Genomic DNA, 19746 nt, shown 5'->3' on the forward strand with positions numbered 1-19746 from the left:
AAGTTCTATAAATCCTTATCCTTTTTGGATTGCAAGTTCTATAAATCCTCATCCTTTTTGGATTGCAAGTTCTATAAATCCTCATCCATTTTGGATTGCAAGTTCTATTAATCCTCATCCATTTTGGATTGCAAGTTCTATTAATCCTCATCCATTTTGGATTGCAAGTTCCAGTAATCCTTATCCATTTTGGATTGCAAGTTCTATTAATCCTTATCCATTTTCGATTGCAAGTTCTATTACTCTAAGTTCTAATATCCGGATACCTTGTATCGTATCCAGATGTATCTAAAGTTCTTCGAGCATGATATCCGGATGGTTTGTTTATACATCCGAAAAGGTCAAGATAATATCCAGATGTCTCGCCTGATATCCGGATGCCTCCCTCAAAAGTTAAATTTTTCATTCGAATAGTCCCCAGTTATATCTGAATGCATCAGTGAGATATTCGGATGACCAAAATCATATCCGGATGTCCTAGTTCATGTTCGAATACATCCCAGCATATCCGAATAAGCTTCTTCTTTGAATGCCAGCGTATCCGGATGAGCCTTCTTCATATCCGGATGTCTTTCATCATATCCGAATATCCTTCCTGATATCTAGATGACTTTTCCAGAAATCCAATTTAGCTTCCAGTGAGTCCTAATTCAAGTTTAATTCAATCAATGTATTCAATACCTTCCAACATTGAATTCATAAGCCAGAACGTGACAAGTTAATCATACCCATACCATAAATCATAATTAATCTTTGTATTCCAATATATAGATGAAGATCATATCATGTTCAATATTATTTTATTTTGACATGATCAGCATTATTTTGTGAGATTATGTGCATACATTTTGGTATGAGCATTGAGCATGACTTTATATGGAGCACTACATATCGTGTGCCAGCATTTATGTGAGCATTGCATTGCATTATGCGCGCTAGGCGGCTTGTCCGCGGGGATCCCATCAGTTTCAGTTTCAGCTCAGTTTATGAGTTGCTCGCCTGGTGGCAACCAGGGGGCTAGGGGCTTTGCCCACAGTATGTTCTTACAGTTTCTATGTATGCAGGTTTCAGATCAGACAGGTATGTATTATCAGATTATGTGGGCCTATGAGCCAAAGTTGCATACCTGCATTTAGTTTACAGTTTATGTGCATTACATTTTTATGAATGCAATCAGACAGTGATTATTAAGTACAAGATTAGTGAGTTATTTACCAGTATCGATATTCTTCGATTCAGCTTCAGTATTCCTTCCAGCTTATTACTTGCTGAGCTTTTGTAGCTCACCTTGTACTCTTCACCCCTCCAGGTTCTAGCAGGGGAGTATCAGATGTGGGGCTTAGCAGCAGTGTTCAGTAGTGTGTGTACGTGGAGCCGCTCAAGATAAAAGATGTCTGGGAGTTTGTTGAGTTTTATAGTGTTTTCTCAGTTTAGATCTATTTTATATTTTAGTTGAGGGATTGTCCCTTAGTCAGAGTTTATGCTTTTCAGTTTGTAATGACTCAGAGTTTTTATTCCAGTTGATTGAGATGTTCAGTCATGGTATCAGATTTCAGTTTATCAGCTAGTTTTATTTTTATTTTCCTGAGTAGCACCTCTTCTCGGGCAGTTCTAGGAGATGAGGTGTTATAGATGTAGCCATGCAAGACAACAAGAAGTATTGCAAAAGATTGGAGGAGAAGAGAAAAATTTTCAGGGAGGGGAAAGAAGAAATCCAGGGAAGTAGTAGAGATCAAACTTCTATTCTATTTCTAATCAAGCATAGGATCCGATTAAGGATTAAAACTTCTATTCTATTTCTAAATGCTGCAGTTGCGGCAGTTTTATAAGAGTATACCTGAAAATTTGTAAAGACTAAGGCTAAATTATGCCAAAAAATGTTAAAAGAAAAACGAATTAAGAAACAGCAGTAGGCATCAACAAATAAAAATTAAACAAAAAAATAACTGAAGAAGAAGAAGAAGAAGAAGTAGCAGCAGCAGCGTAAAAAAGAAGAAGAAGAAGCAGAAGAAGAAGAAGAAGAAGTAGCAGCAGCAGCGTAAAAAAGAAGAAGAAGAAGCAGAAGAAGAAGAAGCAGGCTAGCAATAGCAGCAGCGTAAGAAGAAGAAGAAGCAGGCTAGCAATAGCAGCAACGTAAGAAGAAGAAGAAGAAGAAGGATAGCAGGAGAAGAAGGAGCAGGAGGAATGATAGCAGCAACGTAAGAAGCAGCCGTGTAAGAAGAAGAAGAAGAAGAAGAAGAAGAAGAAGGATAGCAGCAAAGCAACGTAAGATTAAGAAGCAGCCGCGTAATAAGAAGAAGAAGCAACAAGGATTGCCGAAGAAGAAGCAGGCTAGCAACTACCAGCAGCGAAGAAGAAGAAGAAGAAGAAGAAGGAGAAGGGATTGTCAATATGTTACCTTGGCCTGGAGAAGCAGAAGCAGCTCAATCGGAAATGGAGAAGAACTTGAGGAGTTGCAGTTGCTGTGTTGCGGAGAGAGAATAATGCTGCGTAAGAGAGTGTTTGGAGCCTTGGAGGTGTAGTCTCTTGGCCTTCTAGAAATCAGATGAGCTGGAACATTATATTTTTGAGTTTTGTTGACTTTTTAATATTATATTTTATTATTTTCTCTCTTTAAGTTTTAACAGAAATGTTTAGAAAATAAAACAAGATTTTTCAGCTAGGCATGTGCGCCTGAGGGAGGCACGCCTGAAGGGCCTAGGCGCGCCTGGCTGGATCTCGCCTCGCCTGGACATGGCAAGGCGAGATGGCTGTGCCTTGAGGGGCCTTGCGCCTAGGCGCGCCTGTAACAACACTGGAATTGACACAACTGGGCCCCCATACATCAAAGTGCACAAGAGAAAACGGAGCCTCAGCCCTATTATTGACATGACTGGAAAAAGAACTACGTGCGTGTTTACCACGCTGACATGAGTCACAATCAAAAATAAACAACAATGACAAACTAGAAACTAATTTCTTCAATTTGGAGAGGCTGGGATGACCAAGACGAGAGTGGAGAAGATCTGGGAAAGTAGCACTCGTCTAAGCCATCGGCACAGCAAGATGATAGTGACCCTGTGACTAACGCCCGACGCCAATCGTCCGCCCCATACCCTAATCCTGTACACAAACAAAGATAGGAGTGAAAGTGATTAAGCAGTTGAGGGTTTTAGTAAGCTGGCTAACTGAAATCAAATTGAAAGGACTGCCAGAGACATATAAAATCAAATTTAAAGATAAAGATGAAGTGGGTGTGGTTTGGCCTATCCTTTTAACTACAGTTTTGGTGCCATCGGCCAGGGTAACTATAGGTAAGGTATTGAAAGTAAAGCAAGGTCGTTACGGGGCAAGCAGCGTAGTTCAAAAATTTTAAACCTTACCTCGATCCCGGCGATTGGATCAACGTCAAAATCAAATCATTCACATACAAATAAATAAATCTAACATTTAGATTATCAAGTCGTTCGCGGATTCAAGCCGTCCAAGCGTCCAACCTCTAGCTCGTGATACGCGACACGCGTCCGTTGGCAAGGAGAGCGGAATAGGAGTGCTAGCTCCTTCTCCTTTTCGCGGCTTGTGTATAAATGGAAAAAGAACGCCCTCGTTTCGTATTGATGCCAAAAGAAACGGGGAAAAGTGAACGGCAATACATTTTTCAACTCTTGAAAAACGACACCAAAAACTCTCTCAATTTTGGACAACCCATAAAGAGATATTTATATAAAAATATCCTAGGGTTTCTTAAACCCTAATGAATTGGATTAGTCCATTAATTCTAATTCAATTAGAAACTTAAATGGGCTTATTCTAGTCTAACTAGAAATATAATTAAATGGCCCAAATCCTTTTATAGGTTTAAATAAAATATTTTTGCCCAAATCTAATTCAAGCCCAAATATAATATTTAATATGTAGCCCAAATTAATTTGGTCTAAATATAATATTTAATATTTAATATTTAATATTTGGCCCAAATTCAATTTAGTCCAAATATAATATTTAATTTAATATTTAGCCCAAATCCAATTTAGTCAAAATATTAACTTAAGCCCAAATATATCTTATTTCCTATTTTCCACTCCAACAAATAGAAAATTATTAAATTAGAAATTTCTTCCTAATTTAATCAATTGTCATTTTAGGAAACTCTTTCCATTATGACGACTCCTCGTCATATCGACGTCATTACGTCTATTTGTTCTTTTTCCGTGAGAACCTACAACGACACAACTTCTTGCCGAAGTGTCCCACTTAACCATACGTCCATTCTCCTGGTTTAAGCCAGGGACCGTGCCTATTGCGTATGACTCATTAGGCTTCCGAATATGTTGGCAATGTGTCGATACGAACACATAAGACAAGATTGGCCTCTAGCAACGCATCATGCCTACCCAATTATTCAGAAGGATTCATAATCCGCAAATAACCTTTCACGAGCATGGTTACCGTGTAATTCAATCCTCTCGTCAATGTATCTTATGTGATCTCAAGTATGACGATATGTTGCTTGATAACGATCACATGAGTTTTCTTCGGTCTTCCGGATATCTTCACTTAATTAGAAAGTAAATCAACAACTCCTTATTGATCTCTTTCACCATGGCTATGGATTTAAAGTGAATATCCACCGAAGGCACCTTAGATACATCATCATCTATCAAGGGATAGACGAGTCCCATCTTGGCTATGCACCCATCTCCAAAAGCCTCACGATATACCCAACGATCGTCCACGTGCAGCCTTTGTTTAGGCCCATCGAAACGATGTCAAAGCATACCGGTCTTCTTATGAGATGACCGTGACAACCTCAGGTCCAAGGATTAGTTACACTCATTTCGTATGAGAATACCATCAACATATGACCAAAATGGATTCTCATGGCGAGTCATGTCCAGTGACATGTTCTCCAACATTGGTCACATATGTACTTGTCTAGGCATCCCCATGCCTATGGGTGTGAGACCCCCATTGCTATCACATAGCATATACAAGTTTTACCGCAATTGTCAATGTATATTCTTGACATTGCTACGACTTGGGACGTTTAATGATGTCTAGAAACTGTGATGCATCATCTCACATCTTTATAGATTAATCACGGTACATATCATATGGACTTCTATCTAGTTTCATTCAGTTATTAAAATAATAATAAGAAACTAATAGAATAACTTCTTGTGAATTTGAACAACTCCTTATTCAAATAATAATATGATTACAATTGTCAGTGTACAACATGCCCAATCTGATTGGATCTAGAGCACCTACACTAACAGAACAATCATTCTCCCCATCCAAGATATAGAGCCCATTTCGAACTTTAGCTGCACCAATCATCTGCCCCGTTTTCTTGTCTTGAAACTTACACATTGAAGGAGAGAAAGCAGCCAAACAGTCAAAATTTTGGGTTAGTTTCTATATAGAGATCAAGCTGGTAGTTAAGGCTGGAACATAAAGAACTTGTTCCAGGGAAAGCTAAGAGTTTAATGATACTTTGCCTTTACCTAGGATAGGAATAGTGGTTCCATTGGCAATTAGGATATGTTTGGTAGGCTTAAGGGTGTCATAAGTCACAGAACAATGAATATTAGGGGTTATGTGATTGGTAACCCCTGAATCAAGGACCCAACTACAATTCTTATCAATTTTAGAAGCTGAAAAAGCTGTATAGGAAGGGAAGTTACCTTGAGAATTACCTTGATGGGCTAAGGAAGGTTCCTCCATCTTGAAACGTTCGGAGAAAGGCTTTTAACTTACCTAGCTCCTCGGCATTCAGTTGAACAAAATCAGCTTCTGCTTCCCCTTTATCAGCTTCCTCTTCTTGTTCCTTATTTACATGAAAACTTTGGGATTTCATGTTCTTGAAGCCTCCAATTCTGCTCAAGACTGCCTCCTTCCAATGCAGTTTAAAGCATGTTTCCCTAGTGTGGCGAGGCTTTTTGCAAAAGCTACACCATTGTGAGTCTCGATTATTACTAGGGCTATTGTTCTGGAAACTTGATCCTAGTTTGTCGGGGTTCTGGAACCCTAATTTTTCAGCTTTATTTCCTCTACCTTCTTGCTTGCTGATCACAAGGGCAGATCCCTCGGTGGTATGTTCAGTTAGCATAGCATATCTTCGATTTTCCTCACTCCTTACAATTGCAAAAACCTCGTTAAGATTTGGGAGTTTCTCCTTACTGAGAATTTTCACCCTTACTTGGTTGAAGTCAGGATTGAGTCCAACTAGGAACTCAACAATTCGGTCTCGTTCAATTATCCGATTGAGTGTTGTAGCATCCTCTCGGCATACCATTTTGATGGGCTAATATTGGTCAAGTTCCAGCCACAATCCTCTCATCAAGTTGTAGTAATCCGTGACTGTGAGTTGGCTTTGTTTGGTAGCCATGATCTTTGTCTTGACTTCAAAAATCACGGAAGCATCCTGGAATTTGGAGTAGGTTTGTTGCGTTGTCTCCCATACGGCTTTGGCTGTACTTAGGAACATAAAGTTCCTACTAATCTCTGGTTGCATAGTGTCATGACCCTAAGAATTACCCAAGGATATATTAGTAAATATAATAGTAGGAGTTGGCATACAATATACAATAATTGTAATTTCTTTTCTTTCTTTCTGTTATAGTGTTTTGTCCTATTCTATAGGCAGTTAGACTAGTTGTTATATTACACATGGGAGTATATGGGAGGATGTTAGGCTATATATAAGCCTCAGCTGTGGTTAGATGGATATGCAAAATTTGAATGAATTCTTAATTCTCATTTCTCTCTAAGACTCTCTCCAATCTCCCTCAAGTTCTTCCCCTTTCTCTCAATATATCTCCCTCTTCCTACTGATTTTCCCCCTCCTACAATTCTGATTTCTTCTCCCAATTCCTATCACAACCTTAACTAACCCTAGGGTTGTGACAAATTGGTATCAGAGCAGTCGTCCTCGGCTGTGAGTTCGGAAATGCAATAGTGTCCGATCTAATTTGGAGGTAATCCAGCTAGAGTCGAAGCAGAGCAACGGTTCTTGGCTGTGGTTCCGATTCCTCTCGAAGACTGTTGAAATCAATTTCAGTGATTAAACAGAATAGGCAGAAGTTTCGAGGTGATAGCAAGTCCGCTGGTGTTGATGCGAACAGCCAGGAGGTCGTGATTTGGACTTGGGAGTGTGGTGACTATCCAAGGCGAGCGTGAGTCCGTTGAAGGTGAAGCAGACGGCCTAGGCGTGTGCGACTGAAGCGAAATCGAGAGGTTGCAAGCGGATCTTGTCTCGAACTTGTAGGTGGAGTCCATTGTGAGAAGCAGGAGGTGATTCCAGAAATAACAAAGAGTTGACGGAGCGAGGATCCTACTTGGCTATCGATCTTCAACGGTGATTGACGTTGGTGATTAGGTGAAGCAATTTCGGTAAATTACGAAACCAAGCCAGTGGTTGCAGACCGTGGTCGGTGATTGGGCGAGAAGAAAGAGTCGGGGGAAGCGATTGTTGAATCTACAGCAATTGCGAGCAAAGCCGATTTCGGAGCAGCAGGTTGATTCGTTGCTATTTGTCCGAGTCATTGTAGTTGTGATTCCAAAATTGAAGGTAGATCAGAGTAAGTTGGTTGAAGTGGATGGGCGAAGCAACTTTAGCGGAATTGGAAGCCAAGTCGTAAGCTACTGCAACTACCGAATTCTTAATTCCTCATAATTTCGTTGGTTGCATCACAATCGCTCAAGGTAGGCGAGCAGCCCAGACGATTCCAGTGGGGAAACTTCGGCGATCTGGCAAAATTGATTCCGACGAATAAGGGGAAATGAATCCGGCGCACAGGGAGGTGAGGTCGGCTGATGTTTGAGGCTTGGAATTGGAAGACGGCTTGGCTAGTTGATTCCGACACAAGGAGCTTAACTCTCGGAATTTGAAGGCGATTACAGAAACCAGGATCAGCAGGCGATCTAGATCAGTTCCGTGACTTCGGCAATCTCGGTTGTGAAGGTGACCACTGTAGCGATTGATTCACACTTCGGATGGAGATCTAGGGAACTCTAGAAGGCCGATCAAATCGCTGTAAGTGTGTGATTTCTTCCGCTGCTACAATAGACTTACTTTAAAGAATAACAGTGGCTGCAATTTGCCACTTATTGGACCACTTTTAGAGGTGATTGGGTGAGGCAGTTACAAAAGGGAAGTGTGGGGATTTAGGATGGACAGCACTTCGAGTTCTTAGCCTGTGGCTTGTCCAACTCGTAAGATTTCTGCCATCGAGCAAAGCATGCACAAGACCATGGGAGCCTAACTTGCAGCAGAAGGATGCTGCAATTCCAGTTGGAGGTAGACATCAAGGGGAGTTTGGCCAAAAGCTTTATGCATGGGAAAAGAAGTTGGAGAAGGAGTCCAGCCAAGTTGACAAGGGAACAAGAAGTGTGGTACATGAATCAAGCAAGGAATTCGGCCAGGTGCGACACGAACAATTGCAAGAGTTTGCAATGATACTAATTAAGAAGTATCATTACAACTTTCCAGTGGAATATTTTGATGATTATCATGGAAGCTTTAACAAGGAGAAATTACTTAGAGCGGAGCAGCTGAAGGAGGAGACAAGATTACGAACATCCGATACACTGCCTACTCTAGACTTTGGGCAGAAAAAGAAGCATTTTGATAGGGCAGCAGATCAAAAGGAGCCTTTAGATCTTTTTGAAGAAGAAATAATACCCCAAGATGCATCTACTAAAAGGCTGCAAGGAAAAATTAGGGAATCAATTGATGAAGTGATAGAGGAGGCCAAAGCCAACTCGTTACCCCCAGTAGCTAGTGCAGGGGCAGAAGGGTTTGGGACTGCTCCAGATCAGAAGTTTGTGGAAAATGAGACGGCATTGGATCAGACAAATCAGACTAAAGGACCAGCCATCGGTGTGGATGATGGTGCTGAAGCCTTTCCTCAGATTTTAGACTTATCGAAATCTGAGGAACAATCACATTCGGAACAAAATATGGATTTGACTTGGGGTAAAATAGGTAACGAGAAGGTGAAGACAGCACTAGCTAGAGGAAAACTAAGGGATATAGCAGAAGGAATCGAAGGGTTTGCTGAAGAAAACAAAACTATCGCTGCTGTGTTGGTTTTTGCTCCTACTAGAAAATCCAAGTTGTTGTTTACCGTATGGAAGGATGAATCATTGGCTGAAATAGAAGTTGCAGCAGCTCCTAATGCTAATACTCACAAACAGCTTTGGTATGAGTATCCAAGGCAAATCTGCAATCCTCCATTGCTGCAATTTCAGGATGTTGATGGAAGTTTTGCAGTAGAATATGGCAGTGGGATGGATGGAAATGAAATTACAGCAGCAAAGAATACATGCTTACCTTACTTATTCGAATGGGATGGGGATGAATTATCAAAGTCAAGGACACAGTTAATTCTTCCTTTAGACTCCAAGTTTCAACTGTTAACCATATCAGGTTGGGTGTGGCTGATCATGTTCTTCAATGAAAGGCCGAAATTGATTGGACAGCTATAGGGAGAGGCGGTTGTATGGGGCTTGCATCTGATAAAGTTTCTCCTATGGAAGTGGGGCAACTTAGGCTTGGAGTTGATCTTGGACACTTCAGAATGAGGAAGAAGAAGAGGCCTAAAAGGAGAAAGAAAGAAATAAAGATAGATCAAATAGCAAAGGCGGGAATTGGATGAAGCAATGGCTACTTGCTACAAGTTCTTGAGGACAAGAACTCTCTCAAGGAGGGGGAAATTGTCATGACCCAAAGAATTACCCAAGGATATATTAGTAAATATAATAGTAGGAGTTGGCATACAATATACAAAATTGTAATTTCTTTTCTTTCTTTCTGTTATAGTGTTTTGTCCTATTCTATAGGTAGTTAGACTAGTTGTTATATTGCACATGGGAGTATATGGGAGGATGTTAGGCTATATATAAGCCTCAGCTGTGGTTAGATGGATATGCAAAATTTGAATGAATTCTTAATTCTCATTTCTCTCTAAGACTCTCTCCAATCTCCCTCAAGTTCTTCCCCTTTCTCTCAATATATCTCCCTCTTCCTACTGATTTTCCCCCTCCTACAATTCTGATTTCTTCTCCCAATTCCTATCACAACCTTAACTAACCCTAAGGTTGTGACACATAGTTCCCCATAGCCAAGACATGATGCGAGAATCATCTATGTCCCAAGCTATGTACGTTGAATCTGTTTCCATGGGAGGGTTTCCAATCAGATGGTTACCTTTCCCACGGCCTTTCAGAAGAGTCTTCACTAATTGGGCCCATTGGAGATAATTCTTCCCGTCCAACCTATAAGATGGATGGACTATAGGTAGTTCTGAGGCCAGAGGGACTTCACCAGCCACTAGAGAGTGATCTAGCTGGTATCCTTCTATTGGATTTGTATCACCGGTTGCATGGTTTGGACTTGTGACATCTGATAGTTCCACCATTGCAATCTTAGAGTGACTAGAATCTGGAACTGCTTTCGGCTACTAGAAATTCTTGAAACAGCAGGCTTGTGGGTGCAATAAAGGCACGTCAGGTGTAAATAAAGGTGGCCCAAAATAGTGTAATGAAGGCAGGACCAATGGAGGGATCAAATCAGAGGTTGTGCAATGAAGGCACTAGGGTTACGATGTATCATACTCTGCCTATAGCTCTAATACCATGTGGAAAAAGGAAGCGGTATTCCTTTATGATTTTATTGATGTCAATAATAGAATTTATACACGAGATTCCTAAGAATTCGCCTATATTTTAGGACTAGATTACATTCCTATATTTTAGGACTAGATTACTTACCTTATATCTAGGACTAGATTACATTAATTTAAATATACAATAAGAAGATAAAACACAAAATAGATACAAAAGATAAAAGAATAGAAACAACCTATCTCTATCTTGATCTTGGCCATAGCTTCTTATCCTCGTTCCAACAATATTTTATTAAAGAAAAATTGGACAATGGTCTTATCTACATGCCTTATATACCAAGCAAATCACAACTAGCTAATGTTTTAACTAAGGGACTCAATAGTCAAGTCTTTCACAAGCTTACAATCAAGCTGGGAATAAACAATGTCTATTCACCAGCTTGAGAGGGAGTATCGTGAATCAACATTGTGATTATGTGTCTGATTAGTTAAATATTTTATAGATTTAAAGGCCGTAACAATCCCATAATCTACGGGTTTGATTACCAATCCCAATTAATCCCTTAATCGATGGAATTAATTATAATCAATCTTGTCTCACAATCCATGAGATTGATTATAATCAATCTTAATTATTGGGATTGATTGATTGATGTAAATTCGTAATTGATGTAATTATGATCCCTTCTTTTTTCCTTGGTTATAGGAATTTGATTGATTTCTTTCTCCTATATATATCGTAATCAAACAGAAGTGGAAAATATATCAAGTTTTCAATTTTCTTCTACAGTAACTGTTTTCACTCTTAATTCTCTTAAAAATCAATAGGGATGACTTGTGGATTCTAGACTCAGGAGTTACAAACCACGTGTCTCATAACCTCACTGTTTTTTACACTTATAAGCCATTTGAAACTCCTAAACATATTACCATTGCCAATGGGACGTCCATTCCTATAAAGGGTCAAGGCAAGGTCACTCTTAGTCCTATTCTTCCTATCAAACAGGTTTTTCATGTTTCTAACCTATCTACCAAATTGATTTCTGTCCATCAACTTACTAAGGATCTCAATTGCCGTATTGTTTTCTCTCCTCATGCTTGTGAATTTCAAGAAGTGGACACAGGGAGGATGATTGGTGTTTCTAAGGAGTGGAATGGGTTGTATGTCTTAAAAAGGGAGAATTTGAAGCCTAAAGGTACTCAACCTAAGCTAGCTTGCTCATCTCAGTCTTCTACAGCTCTTACTCACATCTGGCTTCACCATTATCAGATGGGACACCCTCCTTTTCCATTACTAGAAAACATGTTTCCTAATTTATTCAAGCATTTAGATCCTAATACTTTACATTGTGATGTATGTGAGATATCAAAGCATCATTGAGTATCCTATCCTATTAGTAATAAATTGTCTTCCCATCCTTTTTCATTAATTCATTCTAATGTTTGGGGACCATCTAGGATTCCTAATTGTTTTGGGGCTAGATAGTTCATCTCTTTTATAGATGATTGCACTAGAATGACTTGGATGTATCTTCTAAAGGACAAGGCTGGTATTAGTACTGTTTTGCCTCACTTTTATAAAATGATATTGTCTCAATTTGGCTCTTCTATTCAGAAATTTAGGACTGACAATATAAGGGATTACTTTAACCCACACTTGCATCAATTTTTCCAACAGGTAGGGTTGTCCATCAATCTTCCTGCATCAACACTCCACAACAAAATAGTGATTGAGAGTAAGATGAGACACCTCCTAAATGTCACTAAAACTCTCCCTCACCATCATGTCGCTAAGCATTTTTGGGAAGAGGCAATCCTCACAGCAGCCTACCTAATTAGCAGAGTTCATTTGAAACTCCTCGGCCATCAAGTCCTTTTCAGTGCCTTTCCCATTTTCTTGACATCAGCCTACATACCTCCGTTCCCCTTAAAGTCTTTAGCTGTGTAGCCTTTGTTCACATTCCTAAGAAAAACGGAGACAAACTTAATCCCAGGGCTCTTAGATGTCTCTTTCTTGGCTATTCACTTACCTAAAAAGGTTACAAATGCTACCATCCTTCCACTAGAAAATTCTTAAGGATGTGACATTTGTTGAATCTCAACCATTTTTTGGCTCTTCTCACCTTGGTCCCTAGGAGGAGAATCAACAGATGGGTGACCAAGGGAGTTTCCTTCTTAGTTTGGACTTAGTTCCTATCGAGACAGAAGAAACCACTGGATTAGCATCTAAACCAATCCCTGATCATCACTCACCTATTTCCAGTGAGCAGAACATCCCTGACCGAGTAGGTAAACCTGAGTAGTGTTCTACAATGCGCTAGGCGCTAGTCGGGCGCCAGGCTAGGGACTAGCGCCTAGAAAAAATGATTTTTTTAAAAAAGAAAAAAAACTTTTTTATGTAATTTGATATTATTTTTAGGTAAATCAAAGTTGAAAACACAAGTGAAATAATGAAATTGGGGTTGAGAAAACAAACTATTATATTAGTTCTAGGTTCAAGAAGATAGAAGTAGCAATAATACAACATAAACCATATCCGAAGAATCTAACTATCTAATTGGACTTCTTCCTCTCCATATTCTTCCAACACATGATCTTCATCGGATTCAAAATCAAATTCATTGATTTTTTGCTCATCTTCATGAAGCTCTCTCATCCTAGAATTTCTTCGAGGTTGAAGCATCTTATCTGCTCCCGATGCTTCACCAACCACTTCCCAACATTGCTAAGACGCCTGGAATTTCAAGAAAGCCTCATAATCATTAGCAGGCAGGGTTATTGTTGGAGGGCCTGATGCTAGACTAGGGTCAATCTGTGGAACATGAGCTGCCCTGGATGTTTGAGATGCAGGAAGGGAAGCTAGTCTACCATGCTTCTTCCAACACTTGCCTTTCTCATGCCCTTCTTTTTGCAAAAGTTGCACTAAGGGCGAGAGCGACTATCGGATCAGCCTTGATTACCGTTTGAAGTCTAAGACACGAGCAAAGGCCTCAGGAGGGGCACCTATAAAAGCACCAGTGGAGGAAGAACTGCCAGCCATATTAAGCAATCTTTTGTATGTATCTTTCATAATCGGGTTAGTGGACCCAGTCAAGATCTGATGGCGAATAGCCTCAAACTCAGGTTTGAGACCGGATAAAGTAAGGACCATAAACAGTTTTTCCCGTTCAGAATCATGAGCGGCTTTGGAAGCAGAGTATGGAAGAAGAGCTTCAAACTCCTGCATAAGAGAACGCATCTAGCCTAGATAGGATTCCATAAATTGGCCCTGTTGGATGTTCTTGATAGAGTGGACAACAGTATAGAAATGCTGAATGTCGTTGGTATAACACTCATCGGCTTCCTTTCTCTAAGAACACATTAGTCCACCAACAAAATAAATTCCCATCTCCTGCTAGACTGAGTGGCTGAAGGAACTCAAAGCAAGATGGCAGAAAATAGAATGGAAACCCTGCTAGAGAAGGTGATACTGATGAATGATACAGGGGCTAAATTGAAGGCTGAGTTGAAAGTTGAGTTGCAGAACCAGCAACCGAAGCAAGAGCAACAACTTCAGTAGATTCTAGAAGGAACTGCGGCTCTTACAGTTTATTTTTCACAGAATCAGATGAGTGCTGCTATAGCTCTTGAACTCAATGGAGAAACTTCTCTTTCTTCTCACCCTATTACTTTTCTAAACTCTTCTTTTCACCCTGCTCATTGTCAAATTCTACCAGCCAATTTTCTTCTATTCCAAGCCAAAGAACCCCTGTAACATCCTCCTGAATACCAAAATACCAAGCTTCATCCTACCCAACCAGTTGTCTCAAAATACCAAGCTTGATTTTCTCAATTTGTAGTAGAGTATCCTACTGAATCACCATTCAAAGTGCAACAATACTTTGAATATCATCAAATTCCTGAACCCTTAAAATTACCATAGTTTCTTTTCGTCTTGAAAGCCCTGCTACCAGTTAGTTTTAATGGATTAAAACCAGCCACAAAATAAAAATCTGGAAGGAATTTGAACAGACTGTAAGGTTGGGATTTGCTCCATCTCACTTTGAAGACCCACAAGGTGCCTTGACCTAACTCACTCATTCTAGATCTGCAATGGGATAGCAGACTCGATTGAATTGCTTTCTTACAAGGTGGTTGGCCCCACAAAATTTTTTCTTAAAAGATGTTTCATTTCTGGTCTTGAACCTGATATCAGAAGAGAAGTAATTGCTCACCTACCTTACACTTTACACCAAGCATTTCAGTTGGGCAGTTTCCAGGAGGATAAACTTCAAGCCTTCACAGGTTGGACTCAGAAACTTGCACCAAAGCCTTCATCTTGGGGGCTAAACCAATAACCAAACTAGTAGCTTTCATTTCCAAAACTCCTAATCCTATACCCATGAAACTATTGCCTCAAGAACTAAAACAGAGGGGAGAAAAGGGTGGTAATTGTGCAAGAGTCAAGTTCTTGCTTGTAATGGTAAAGGAAGAGCATTTAGAAGAGCTAGAATAACAGCCACATGAAGATATTTACTGATCTGAATATTGGAGAAGAGACCCCTTAGATTAGTTATCATGCATTGGAAGGGTCAGATCAGTCCCAAAACTTTAAAGTTGGCTATGTTTGTTTCTAATCATGAGGTACAAGTGCTGGTGGATAGTGGAAGTACCCACAATTTTTGTGCAAGATAGGATTGCATAAATAGGGCTGAATGTGGAGCACTACAAGCCATGAAAGGACAAATTTGATTTGGTAGTATGTTCTTAAAATTCGAGGACAAATATGGTATGATTTTCATTCAATAAGTCCTGGCCATAAATTTTGGTAGAATCTTAGGAGATGAATCTATTTGTGGATCCAGACTGGGATTATCCTTATTTGGTAGTACATTAGCCGACTTGGTTTCTTATTTAACTAATGGACTTGATTTATTTTCAGTGAATAAAAGGTAGAGGAATTGAATCACAATACATGGTCACAGATGACCATTCTGTTGTTTCTCTCCTTTCTTGTAGATGGCGTTGCATAATGGGATTTATGTGCTTGGAAAGGTGGCAGGTTGCAAAAGTTCATTCAGGCTATAGAATTCTATTGAAATTTAGGGCCAAGCACCCATCCCAGACATAAAAACAAACAGTTGTCATATCATTATTAGATCAGAGGGCAAAAAGTTATGTTTCCTGTTTAATATTCATTGTGCTCAATCGGTTTGTACTGCAGTGTCAGTAAATCTCTCATATGATCCATTTATTGCAAGAGAAGAGGGCCAAAACAACATAAGACTGTTTTATTTTTTGTCTCTGAAGATCAAGCCTGAAGTATAAGTTTACTATCCAGGAGTGTTTGTCTCTTTCCTTCTCTATTCCTTCTCAATTTAATGTGACAATTTCTTTTTATATTCCTTTCTAGATGGGGATACTGCTTTCTGGTGATTCTATTTAAATATTTGTTCCTTTCCTTATTTTCTGAATGATATTTGATGGAGCATTACACCATGCCTCTATTGCTGTTTTGCATCAAGTTCCTTTCATGCTTAAAAATCTGATGCTCCACATCTGAAGTTGTGTCCCATGCACCCATTTATGATGAAATGATCTTCGAAAATTAAATGTAACATTCTTCACACCTCTTTTTTATTCTGCCCTTGCTACTGCTTATCAGGTGGAAGATCAGGAAGTCAAAAACCTTTTGCAAGAAAACAAGAGGCTCCGAGAACAGTTGAGTATAAAAATGTCAGCCAGGTTTTGTTTTTTATTTTATTTTATTGATTACAAGTGGAATCTGCGGGTAGCTTGTTGATGTTTTAACCATATTTTTGAAAACTAGAGATATATTCCTTAATGAACTCTGTCTCTAAGCAATTTCTGGAAAAGAAAAGTTTCTGTAATTGAAGGCAGCATTTGCTTTCCCTTCCAGAGAAAATTAAGATAACTGTTTTCTGATTAATTACCACATTTTGGTGTTTCTCCTCAGGAAACTTGGATAATTTCTGGCAATATATTACTCGTGAATGTCTTATATGTTTTTGTTTTGTTTACTAGATGCTTGGAAAATGAGAAGAGGGTGGAAAAACTTAATCTCAAGGTACTTCAAACTATCATACATAGTAGATAAATATTTATGTTGCTATTTTTTCAATTTGAATATCTAGCATTGGATCTTTTATATGTCAAGTCAACCATGAAATGGAGGCAATTGAAGTTGCTTTACCCATATTCCAATTTGTTGGAGGTGCCAAAGCAACTGTTAGGTTTTTAACACGACTTATTCTTGTTGTTTTGTGAAGTTTTGAGAGAAAAATGTTGTTTTCACTTATTCACAATTGGTATATCTATACATACCAATAAGGTACAACTAGGTAAAGCACTAGGTACAACCCTATCTCTATTATATATATATATATATATTACACATATATATATGTACAACATTGTATAGAATATATTAATTCTAACACTCCCCCCTCAAGCAAGCGCATATATCATATGTGCCTAGCTTGGTACAAATATAGACAAGTCGTGGACCCTGTAATGGCTTGGTAAGAAGATCGATCAGCTGGTCATTAGAGCCAACAAATGATGTACTAATCTCTCCAGAAATCAATTTTTGTCTCATAAAGTGACAATCTATCTCTATGTGTTTGGTCCGCCTATGAAAAATTAGATTAGAGGCAATATGAAAAGCCACCTGATTATCACAAATAAGTTGCACAAGTCCTAAATCTCTAAACTTATACTCCGTAAGAAGTTACTTGAGCCAAATCAACTCACATGTGGCTAAAGCCATTGCCCGATATTCCGCTTCTACACTAGATCTAGCCACCACATTCTACTTCTTACTCTTCCAAGACACCAAATTTCCTCCAATCAGAATACAATAACCCGAGGTAGAGCACCTATCTGTGGGACAACCAGCCCAATCTGCATCAGTATGTCCAATAACCTGTTTGTGTCCTTTGTTCTCAAACAACAAGTCTTTGCCAAGAGCACTTTTAATATATCTCAAGATACGCACTAAAGCATGCCAGTGATTATCACATGGAGAGTCCAAGAATTGACTTACCACACTAACAACAAAAGAGATGTATGGCCGTGTGTTGGTGAGACAATTAAGCTCCCCAACCGGTCTCCTATATCGCCAAGGATCCTCCAATAGCTCTCCCTATCTTGGTATAAGCTTAACATTTGGATCCATAGGAGTATTTATAGACCGGGAATCAAGCATACCAGTCTCTTCCAAAATATCTAAGGCATACTTCCTTTGAGAGATGCACACATGGGCAGATTGAGCTACCTCAATGCCAAGAAAATACTTCAACCTGCTCAAATCTTTGGTCTGAAAATAAGAATGCAAGTAAGTCTTCAATTGCCCAATACGAACGTCATCATCTCCTCTGATAATAATGTCATCTACATACACCACCAATAATATGACTCCACCAAGAGAATGCCGATAGAAAATAGAATGATCAGCTTCACTTCTACTTATACTAAAAGACTAGATGACCGAACTGAAGCGACCAAACCAACATCGAGGAGATTGCTTCAGACCATATAAGGACTTCTTCAGGCGACATGCCTGTCAGGACTCCCCTGAGCAACAAAGCCAAGAGGTTGCTCCATATACACTTCCTCTTAAAGGTCGCTATGAAGAAAAGCATTTTTAACATCCAGCTAATAAAGAGGCCATTGTTGAATAGCAGCTATAACAAGAAAAATACGAACAAAAGCAATCTTAGCCACAAGAGAGAATGTATCACCATAATCCAGGACAAAAATTTGAGTATAGCCCTTAGCAACCAACCAAGCCTTTAGATGATCAATAGAACCATCTAGTCCAACCTTAACTATAAACACCCATTGAAAACTACCAGTAGACTTCTCCGGAGGGAGAGGAACTAGATCACATGTCTCATTAGCCAACAAGGCAAACATCTCCTCATCCATGGCATGTCTCCACCCAAGGTGAGAAAGAGCTTCAGGATCAATCAGTCCTCTCCATCGCGGTCGTCGTTGGGCTCTCCATCGTCATGTTAAAATATTGATTAGTGTTTAGATTAATGTTGAGACAGAAAATATGTACAGTTTACAATTTTATCCTCAATGCATAAATAATCTATTTACTATCCCCTTGAGTCGGAGCATTATCATATGTCCCAAGCTTGTTAGTTGTTACATATAATCACACCTTCAGCTCCAACCAAAGCTTTAGCAAACAAGTTTTTGCAAGCTCACCTTGACATGAGTTATCTTGATTACATGCATATATTGATAGAAACAAAACAAATTTTATTAAGGAAAGGAGAACAAGAATAAGACGTACTAAAGTGCTTGTATTAAAAGAGGGGAGAAAACACTTTCTCTGTGGCCATCACACAGCCAAACAGAGGCTAAGTGATCTCCAAATGGAAAGAAAAAAATAAAGGGAAGGGGGAATACAATAGGTGAGAAACACAATCCTGTTGAGCTTCTGAAAGGAATGCCCTTTAAAGCTACCATATTCCACAAAGAAGAACAAGAGTCTTATGCTAGAACAAACCCAATGACATCTGCCTATTCCTGTATTTTCTACTTTTTCACTCATTCCAAATGGACCATATCACACTAAAAATAAAGCCTTTTGCAAAATCATGCGTTCCTTTTTAATGATGAAACCCCAGTATTTTTGTAAACTTCTCCAAAGATAAAAGGGCAAACCTCATCTCCCCAACATTAGTGAGTAATTCATCCAAAGTATTCCAAGAGGAGCAATGATGAGAGAGCTAATCGAGTTTGCTCTACAAAAATCGTGTGTGTCAATCTTACAAGTATTTTGATTATATTTTAGGACTTCTATTTTCTCAAATAAAATGACGATTGACCTCAATATGTTAAGTTCCTTCATGGAATATAAGATTGGAACTTATGTGGATCGTTGCTTGATCATCATCAAAGAAACTCTTCTTAATCTACATGAGACATATTATTAGGAGACGCATGGATCAATTTGATGTCAATGGGATCGATCCATAGGATCAATCCGTGTGTCTCCTGATAAGGCCGATGGTTGAAGTCTCCAAAACTGCTCTAACCAGGCATTTTGTTCTACCTAACTCTCAGAATCCTCTAGTTTAGGGGCCTCTAGCTAAGTGGTTGGTCTACAATATAGATGGTA

General features: G+C 39.2%; 1 protein-coding gene across 8 annotated transcripts in view; it reads left to right on the forward strand.

Moving 5' to 3' along the window:
* The window catches only part of LOC127794339 (protein MICRORCHIDIA 6-like), a 104211-nt gene that overhangs the window by 81912 nt on the left and 2553 nt on the right, over window positions 1-19746 (forward strand). For all 8 annotated transcript variants that reach the window (XR_008021644.1, XM_052325353.1, XM_052325356.1 and 5 more), the window contains 2 exons: window positions 16255-16310; window positions 16635-16677. Coding sequence is in view for 7 of the 8 variants with exons in the window: in XM_052325353.1 (XP_052181313.1) it covers window positions 16255-16310; window positions 16635-16677 (99 nt within the window). In the remaining variant the exon portion in view is untranslated. The remainder of the gene's footprint in view (window positions 1-16254; window positions 16311-16634; window positions 16678-19746) is intronic.

This window comes from Diospyros lotus, chromosome 2 (genome assembly GCF_014633365.1).
Source record: "Diospyros lotus cultivar Yz01 chromosome 2, ASM1463336v1, whole genome shotgun sequence".
In the NCBI taxonomy this organism is placed as follows: domain Eukaryota; kingdom Viridiplantae; phylum Streptophyta; class Magnoliopsida; order Ericales; family Ebenaceae; genus Diospyros; species Diospyros lotus.